This window comes from Gossypium raimondii, chromosome 7 (genome assembly GCF_025698545.1).
Source record: "Gossypium raimondii isolate GPD5lz chromosome 7, ASM2569854v1, whole genome shotgun sequence".
Taxonomy (NCBI): Eukaryota; Viridiplantae; Streptophyta; class Magnoliopsida; order Malvales; family Malvaceae; genus Gossypium; species Gossypium raimondii.
In genome coordinates, this window is record NC_068571.1 from 13365812 (window position 1) to 13375416 (window position 9605).

A 9605-nucleotide genomic window follows, 5' to 3' on the forward strand; every position below is an offset into this window, starting at 1 on the left:
AATTTATCAAATAAATAATTTTTCTAATATAAATTTAATATTTATAAAATTAAACAATAAAAATTTAATACTTAATTTTTAACACTTAAAATTTTAATTTATGAAAGAGAACGTTAATCTTTCTCTAAATTTAACTGATTCCGCCCTTTAATATGTTTAAAACATTGTTCTTTATTTCAATCTCACTCAAGATGATGTTTGGATAACATCACTAACGCCAACCTGCAACGCTGAAACCTCTCTCATCGTGCCGCAATCACGTTTAGTAGGCGGAGTTTTTATGCTAACCTGCAAATTGTCAATTCTTGTTGCGAATGAAAATATCATTTCTCTCCTTTAAAATTTTGAAAAAATAATCACTAAAGTATTGGTAATTTTTATTTCAATTATTTAAATTAAAAAATTATAATTTGATAGTTGAACTATTTAAAAGTTTTCATTTAAGTCACTAAACTATTCAAAAGTTTTATTTAAGTCATCGAACTGTTAAATTTTTAAAAAAAAGTTTTGCCAACAAGCTCCAATCACCAATTCAGTGATCAATACTGTAACGGCCTAAATTTCTTAACTTTGTTTCTGTGAATTCTAACACAAATATGTATTTGCTTCAGTGGTTAAATATTTTAGTGTGTGTGTGAGGACTTAGGTTCAAGTTCTACTTTTGGCAAATTCTATTATTTGTTATCTTAGCCTTATACCTGTTGGGTGGGCTTATATGATATTTTTGGTAAATTCATATCAGAATAAGCTTGTTGGTTCAAGTGGTAAGAAGTTGGCTTGCCGGAGGTCTTATGTTTGAATTCTTGCGTGAGTGTGGGTAATAATTTCTATTTTGGTTGTCTAAAAAGGGTTCGGTGGAGTTAGGAGTCTAATTGGATGTGGTTAGTGGGTAGGATTCTATGGGATAAGGTGGTTAGTGGATGGAGTGGGGATCATTTTAATTTTAATTTTAATTTTATTTTAATTTTCATTTATTTTTCCCAAATTTCCTCATTTTGATGTTTCTTTCTCTCCTTTATGTTTACTATAAAAAATCTTTCATTTTCTTCTTCTCTTTTGATTTTGTCACAAATTGTTCGCGTAATTCACTATGTCTTGGTTTGTGGTATCCAAATTTTTCTAATTTGGGAAAGACGAAAGGGCTCGGGATTGTCCGTCGGTGATTTAGTTGTGTGGAACTACCGTTGTTCGATTGAATATTCTGGTTATCTTGTGGGAGCGTATGCGTCAAATCCGAACTAGGTGTGTAATGAAAACAGATGAAAATGAAGTTCAGCGAAAGCCGAAAAAGTGGCTTGTTGACTTTAACGGGCAAGGGTGTGGTTGTATGGGCCGCACAGGTAGGCCAATTTGGGCATGTGGGCCATACGAGCAAGCCACACGGGCATGTGGGCCCAAAATTCTGAAATTTTTCCTATGGTTGCTTGAGTCGTTCCAGTCGACTGTGGGCCTACCATAGGATCGATAAGGGCTAACCAAACCCTTAATGTAGGAGGTGTGTTATTCTGATAGACTGATATGAGTTAGGAAAACTAATTTGTATGTCTGATTGTTTTGTATAAGCATGTATGATATATGTATATAAGCATGCGAGACATGTTAATTCTGTTAAATCTGTAATCTATAATCCGTATCTGTATTTGGGGTGGGATTTGTATATGTGGAGGAAGTGTTCTGTAGGACGACCTTTCGACTATTTTCTAGCAGCTTGGCTGCATACTATTCTGTTATGTGTCGTATAAACACTATGAGGTGTGTAGGGATGGGTGGGTGTTTTATACCCCACATGGTGTGATGGGATCGTCGGAGATGGTGTGTAGAGGAATGGAGTTGGATTTTGTATATCTATTCTGATTATCTTATTCTGGCTGATTCTGTTAAGCACTTATGTCTGTATCTGTATCTGCTCTGAATATGAGATTTCTGTGTAAATATGTATGTCTATCTCTATTGGGTTACACACTGAGTTTATGAAAACTACATCTGTTTGTCTGTTCTGTTTAGGTATCCTCAAACATAGGTGGGTCGGTGCAACGGAGTCTCAGCGGTGACCACTAGTTTGTGAACCGTTTTGCTTAATGATTTTTATTTAAATTCTAGGTTATTTTTTAGAGTTTTGTAATTTTGGGACTCTCTAGATTGTTTGTTTTAAATTTTTTTGTATGTGCTTTTAACTTTTATACTGCGTTGTTTGACAAAATTACGGTTTTACACAAACAAATGTTTTCTAAAATATGAACTGGGCTTTCAAAATATAACGACTTACTAACTTCCACTGCAAACTTATGTTTTACTTTAAAGGATGATATATGACGTTTTCATTAAAGAATATGATAATAAGTTTTTCCAAAAATGTGAACTCTTTTAGTAACCAATAAAACGAGAAGTTTTAACATGAAAGATGTGTTTGAAAACCCTTCATCATAACACTTTCAGATTCGGCCATAACGTCTAGATCGGGTTTGGGGTGTTACATTTAGTGGTATCAGAGCCAGGTTGTTAAACTCAAGCTGTGAATTTTGGGTTCCAAAATGGTATTTGTAAAAGAATTGGTTTGCAAACAAAATTTGCTTCTTTTTTAGTATGTATGTGGGACACCGAGTCTTCGGCGCCAATCCTGTAAGTACTTCTGAACTTAGAAAATACTATAGTTAGAACTTTCTAAAACTATACTGAGTTAGTTAGACACCAAAACTTTTGAAATATTTCTGAACTTCTGATATCTGAAGCATAAAACATCTGCTAATAAACACTGAAACTGGTGCATAAAATTTCATAATGTAGATAAAATTGAAATGATGAGCGCACGTGGAACATATGGTCGAGGTATTCGTGGGTACGACGAGAGCTGTAGGGGGACTCGAGCTGACTCTTCCTCACTAGGTAGTATGAAAAATTTGGATATGAGCGAGACTCCAGCTACACTTTCTGTTGAGACTGGGTCTCAAAGCCATTTGGCTGGAGACGACGCATTGTCCCAAGCCATGCTAAGAGTGTTGGAAAGGGTCTCTAGACCCCATTCTGGATCTAGGGGCCGTGGGTCTGTAACTGAACGACTCTGGTCCAATAGAGCTAAACTATTTAGGGGCGTCACTAGAGTCGCCCTACTGTGGCCGAATACTAGTTGGAGGCCACTGAGAGGATAATGAATGTCATTGACTGCACTCTTGAGCAGAAACTAAAGGCTACGATTTTTTTTACTTCCCGACGAGGCATATTAATGGTGGTTATCGGTTGAGGAGGGTACTAAATCAGATCGTGTTAATTGAGTCTATTTCAAGACTGCTTTTTAGGGGAAGAATGTGGGTGCTAACTATGTGGGTGACAGCTATGTGGATGCTCGTAGGCATGAGTTCATGAATCTCATATAAGGTGATAGGACTATGGTCGAGTATGAGGCAAAATTTTTGAGATTGAGCCACTACGCTCGAGGCATGGTGGCATCTTAGTACGAGAAGTGTGTGTGATTTGAGGATGGTCTGAGAGACACTTTGAGGGTTCTGATTGCTCCACAGAAGGAGTAGGAATTTTTTGTTCTAGTGGATAAGGGGAAAATCACCGAAAAGGTTAAGTGTGTAGAGCACCAAAATGGAGACCGAGAGAGAGGCAAGAATAAGAGGGATTCAGAGCCCTTTAGTTCTGTTAAGAGGCCTAAAAATGGGCCATACCTGATGGGCCTATTAGAGTGGAAGGCCCAATTGCTCCTACTAGGGTTCAGCCATGCAGTGACTGTGGTAGGCGTCATCTAGGCGAGTGTTGGAGGAGATTAGGGGCTTGTCTGCGATGTGGATCATTGGAGCATCGGATTAGAGAGTGTCCACAACATTCTAATCAGATGCAAGCTCTAGGTTCGGGTTTTGTTCAGCCTCAGAGGGCTGTACAGTAGCCACTTAGGGGTCGTGGTCCGGCTAGGGGTGGTAATGGTTTCGCCAGAGGACAGAGAGTATCGGGTAGAGGTGTTAATCAGACTGAGGCAAGGTCACCTCTACTGGTTTATGCTGCTCGACGCCGTGAAGACAGAGACGCCCCTAATGTGATTACGAGTACATTTTTTATTTTTTATGTTCTTTATACTACTTTGATAGACATAGGGTCAACACACTCATACGTAGCTAGTTCCATTTCTAAAAACTTGGGGATTGTGGTAGAGAGTACTTCGGGTGAAATTTCTATACTAAGTCTATTGGGTCAATCTGTTCAGGTTAATAGACTGTATAGGAAGGTACCGCTGGAAGTTCAAGGGGTTGTATTTTCGGCAAATTTGATGGAGCTACCATTTAGAGAGTTTGACTTGATTCTAGGTATGGATTGGTTAATAGAGCACCGGGTTAGTTTGGACTGCACGACTAAAAGGGTTGTCTTGAGGACTGGGATGATAAGGAAGTGGTTGTGATCAACGAGTGTTAGGATTACTTGTCTAACATAATCTCCGCTCTAGTGAATGAGAAACTGGTTCGGAAAGGGTGTGAGGTGTATTTAGCCTACGTAAGTGTTTCAGTTTCTAGGGACTCTTCTATTGAGAACATCAGAATAGTGAGAGAATTTTTGGATGTATTTCCTAATGAGCTACTGAGTTTACCTCTGAATCGAGAAGTTGAGTTCGACATTGAGCTTCTACCGAGTACAGCTCCGGTGTCCATTGCTCCTTATCGAATGGCACTAAAGGAGCTTATAGAGCTTATGGTTTTGCTTCAAGAGCTTTTAGATCGTGGATTCATCCATCCTAGTGTGTCTCCGTGGGGGGCACCAGTTTTTTTGTGAAGAAAAAAGGTGGTACCACAAGGACGTGTATTAACTACCGACAGTTGAATAAGTTAACTATGAAGAATAAGTACCCACTTTCGAGGATTGACGATTTGTTTGATCAATTTCATGGAGCTTCGGTATTCTCAAATATAGATCTCCGTTTTGACTATCATCAACTTAGGGTTAAAAAGGTTGATATTCATAAGACGACTTTTAGGACTCGTTATGGTCACTACAAGTTCCTAGCTATGCCCTTTAGATTGATGAATGCTCCAGCTGCATTCATGGATCTGATGAACCGAGTTTTTCAGCCGTATCTGGATCAGTTCGTCGTAGTCTTTATCGATAATATTCTGATGTACTCTAAGACTGAGGATGAGCATGATGAGCATCTTAGAGTAGTGCTTTAGATACTTCGAGAGAAACAACTCTATGCTAAGTTGAGCAAGTGTAAATTCTGGTTACGAGAGATAACATTTTTGGGGCATGTGGTTTCTGCTGAGGGGATCCAATTGGATCTTAGAAAGGTTGAGGCTGTGCTTGATTGGAAACAACCTAAGAACGTTTTTGAGATCCACAGTTTTCTGGATCTTGTGGGTTATTATCGGAGGTTTGTTGAGGGGTTCTCGCTGATTGCAGCTCCTTTGACTAAGCTTCTGCAGAAGAATGTTCCTTTTGTCTGGACTAATGCGCAACAATCGAGCTTCAAGAAGCTCAAGTCTGTTCTGACTCAAGCTCCTGTTCTGATACAGCCTGAATCTCTAAATATGGTAAGGAGTTTGTGGTGTATAGTGATGCGTCACATGTCGGTTTGGGTTGTGTACTGATGCAATATGGTAAGTTGTAGCTTATGCATCCTGACAGCTTAAGTCACACGAGGGGAATTATTCGACGCACAATCTCGAGTTAGCTACCGTGGTGTTTTCGTTAAAGATCTGGAGGCATTATTTGTATGGTGAGAGGAGTATCATCTATACTGATCACAAGAGCCTTAAGTACCTCCTTATTCAAAAGGAGTTGAATTTTAGGTAGCGTATATGGATTGAGTTGCTCAAAGATTATGATTGCACTATAGAATATATCTCGGTAAGACCAATGTGGTGGCCGATTCTCTCAGTTGTAGAGCAATGTCTGGTTTGAGGGTGATGTTTACTCGTCTCAGTTTGTTTGAGGATGGGAGTCTGTTAGCTAAGTTGCAAGGTAAGCCGACTTGGATTGATCAGATTCGAGAGAAGCAGTTAGAGGATGATTATCTGGTTCAGCAGTTTCATCAAGTTAAGAGTGGTAGTACATCTGATTTTGGGCTAAATAATGATGGGGTTTTTTGTTTTCGAGGACGGGTTTGTGTACCGAACGACTCTGATTTTAGACAGTCGATTCTGAGGGAAGCACATAGTAGCTCTTATGCTATGCATCTTGTTGGGAATAAGATGTATCGAGATTTCTATGAACTGTATTAGTGGCCAGGTTTAAAGCAAGAGGTAACAAACTTCGTTTCTAGTCGTTTGGCGTGCCAGCAAGTTAAGGCTGAGCACCAGTTGCCTTCGGGTTTGCTCCAACTCGTTACGATTCCTTTATGGAAATGGGAATGTGTTACGATAGACTTTGTTAGTGGATTGCCTTTAACACCTACTAAGAAGGATTCTGTATGGGTCATCAAGGATCGGTTGACCAAGTCCGCCCATTTCATTCCGATTTGGACGGATTATTCTCTGCAGAAGATGGCCAAACTCTACATTTCTGAGATTGTGAAACTACACGGGGTTTCAATTTTGATAATTTCTGATAGGAATTCTCGCTTCACTTCTCGGTTCTGGAAGAAACTCCATAAAGCTCTGGGTTTAAGATTGGACTTCAGTGCATTCCATCCTCAAACCGATGGTCAATCTGAAAGGGTGATTCAGATACTAGAGGATATGCTTCGGAGCTGTGTGATTGATTTTCGAGGTAGTTGGGAGGATTTTCTGCCATTTGCTAAGTTCGCTTATAATAATAGTTTCTAGTCTAGCATCCAGATAGCACCTTACGAGGCCTTGTATGGTCGTAAGTGTCGTACGCTGCTATGTTGGACTGGGTTGGGTGAACGACGAGTTTTGGGTCCTGAGTTGGTTTTCAAGACTGAAGATAAAGTTAGACTGATTCGAGGTCGCCTTAAGGTGGCTTTAGATAGACAGAAGTCCTATGCAGATTTAAAAATGAGGGATATCGAGTACTTTGTAGGTGATTTCGTGTTTCTTAAGGTATCTCTGTGGAAGAAAGTTTTGCGGTTCGGTCGTAAGGGAAAGTTGAGCCCTTGGTTCATTAGGCCGTATTAGATTCTGAAGTGTGTGAGACCAGTCGCCTATCAGTTAGAGTTACCTCCAGAGTTGGACCGTATCTATGATGTGTTGCATGTCTCGATGTTTAGGCAGTATCAGTATGATCCATCTCATGTTGTTTCTGTTGAGGAGATCGAAGTTAGACTGGATTTGACATTTGAGGAGGAGCCAATTCAAATTTTGGATCGAGATGTTAAAGTTCAGAGGAGGAAGTCCATTTCGTTAGTTAAGGTTCTGTGGTGGAATCAAGGCACTAAAGAAGCCACGTGGGAACCTAAGGATTTGATGCATTAGCAGTATCCTCATCTGTTCAGATCAGGTAAATTTTAAGGTCTAAATTTCTGTTAAGGGGTAGAGTTGTAACGCCCTAAATTTCTTAACTTTGTTCCTGTGTATTTTGACACAAATATGTATATGCTTCAGTGGTTAAGTATTCTGGTGTGTGTATAAGGTCTTGGGTTCAACTCCCATTTTTGGAAAATTCTGTTATTTTTTATCCTAGCCATATCCTTATTAGGTGGGCTTACATGATATTTTTGGTAAACTCACATTAGAATAAGCCTGCTAGTTCGAGTGGTAAGGAGTTAGCTTGCTGTAGGTATTGTGTTCGAATCCTTGCGTGAGTGTGGGCGATGATTTTCGTTTCGGTTGTCTGAAAGAGGTTTGGTGGAGTTGGGAGTCTAAGGTAGTTGAATGTGTGTGTCAAACCCAAATCAGGTGTGTAACGAAAACACGGGAAAACAAGGTTTGTTGAAAGCCAAAAAAGTGGCCTGTCAATGCCACACGGGTGTGTACCCGGCCATCTAGTTGGCCGTGTGCGACACACGACCATGTGACAGGTAAGGGTGTGGCCGTGTGGGCCACACGGGCTAGGTCAATTTGGGCATGTAGGTCATGGGCTAAGCCGTGTTGACCACATGAGCAAGGCCAATTTGGGTGTGTAGGCCACACGGGCATGTTGGCCCAAAATTCTAAAATTTTCCCTAGGGTCACTTAAGTCGTTCCAATCGACGATGGGCCTACTGTAGGGTCGGTAAGGCCTAACCATACCCTTAATGCAGGAGATCTGTTATTCTGATAGACTGATCTGAGTCAGGAAAACTGATTTGTATGTCTGATTATTTTGTATAACCATGTATGATATCTGTATATGAGCATGCGAGACAAGTTAATTCTGTTAAATCTGTAATCTGTATTCTGTATCTGTATTTGGGGTGGGATTTGTACATGTGGAGGAAGTGTTCTGTTTGGCGACTTTTCGCCTATGTTCTGGCAGCTTGGCTGCATACTATTTTGTTATGTGTCGTATAGACACTATGGTGTGTGTAGGGATGGGTGGGTGTTTTATACCCTATATGGGGTAGGATTCTGTATATCTGTTCTGATTATTTGATTTTGAATGATTCTGTTAAGGACTTATGTTTGTATCTGTATCTGCTCTGCATATGAAATTTCTGTGTAAATATGTATGTCTATCTCTATTGGGTTACACACTGAGTTTATGAAAACTCACATCTATATGTCTGTTCTGTTCAAGTAATCCTCAGACATAGGCGGGTCGGTGCTATGGTGTCTCAGCGGTGACCACTAGTTTGCGAACCGTTTTGCTTAATGATTTTTTATTTAAATTTTGGGTTATTTTTGAGAGTTTTGTAATTTTAGGACTCTCTGGACTGTTTTTTTATTTTTTATTGGATGTGTTTTTGACTTTTATATTGCAATGTTTGACAAAATCACGGTTTCACACAAATAATATTTTTTTTGAAATACGAACTGGGATTTCAAAATGTAACGACTTACAAACTTCCGCTACAAACTTATGTTTTACTTTAAAGGACGATATATGACATTTTCATTAAAGAGTGTGATAATAAGTTTTTCCAGAAATGTGAACTCTTTTAGTAACCAATAAAACGGGAAGTTTTAACATGAAAGATGCATTTCAAAACCCTTCATCGTAACACTCCCAAATTCGGCCATAATGTCTAGGTCGGGTTTGGGGTGTTACAAATACAATGGATCAGTACCAATTGACATAACATACCTTAGATCCAAGTCAATCTAACTGTTAGTGCCAGGGATCGAAAAAAAAGTTGTCTGAATTTTGGTTCATAGATTTATGATATCCAAAGTTTTTGATTGGTGTAAGCAGTGAAATAGAAAAAAGTCATATAACATTGATTTTAATAGTCCAATGACTTAAATGAAAATTTTTGAATAGTTTAATAATCAAATTGTAACTTTTTAATTAAGTGACTAAAACAAAAATTTATTCATAATTTAATGACTAATAGTAAATTACCCTAAAAAATTTATAATTCCACTTTTCTTTTCTAAAACAATCCCCATTATCATTTAAAAATTTTAAAATATTTTTGATTTTATTATAAATATCTTATTAATTGGATGTCCATCAATATCAAGATAAGTTTTGATGTACTTTAAATTCTAATAGTGATTAGAAGAAGATCTCTACTTCATTTATACTTCTTATGCTATAAATATAGACTATCATCATATTCGATTGATCAATAAAATACG

At 38.6% G+C, this 9605-nt stretch overlaps 2 protein-coding genes across 2 annotated transcripts; both read left to right on the top strand.

The window, feature by feature from the left end:
* The first annotated feature begins 2798 nt into the window (after positions 1–2798).
* Positions 2799–4761, top strand: LOC105763852 (uncharacterized). Its single transcript, XM_012582232.1, has 3 exons — positions 2799–3044; positions 4202–4301; positions 4439–4761. The coding sequence occupies exons 1-3, from the start codon at positions 2799–2801 to the stop codon at positions 4759–4761; spliced, it is 669 nt and encodes a 222-aa protein (XP_012437686.1).
* A 59-nt stretch (positions 4762–4820) lies between these two features.
* Positions 4821–7358, top strand: LOC105763843 (uncharacterized). The gene is made up of 7 exons (XM_012582224.1): positions 4821–5144; positions 5250–5516; positions 5611–5741; positions 5822–6086; positions 6207–6641; positions 6750–6986; positions 7095–7358. The coding sequence occupies exons 1-7, from the start codon at positions 4821–4823 to the stop codon at positions 7356–7358; spliced, it is 1923 nt and encodes a 640-aa protein (XP_012437678.1).
* The last annotated feature ends 2247 nt before the right edge of the window (positions 7359–9605 follow it).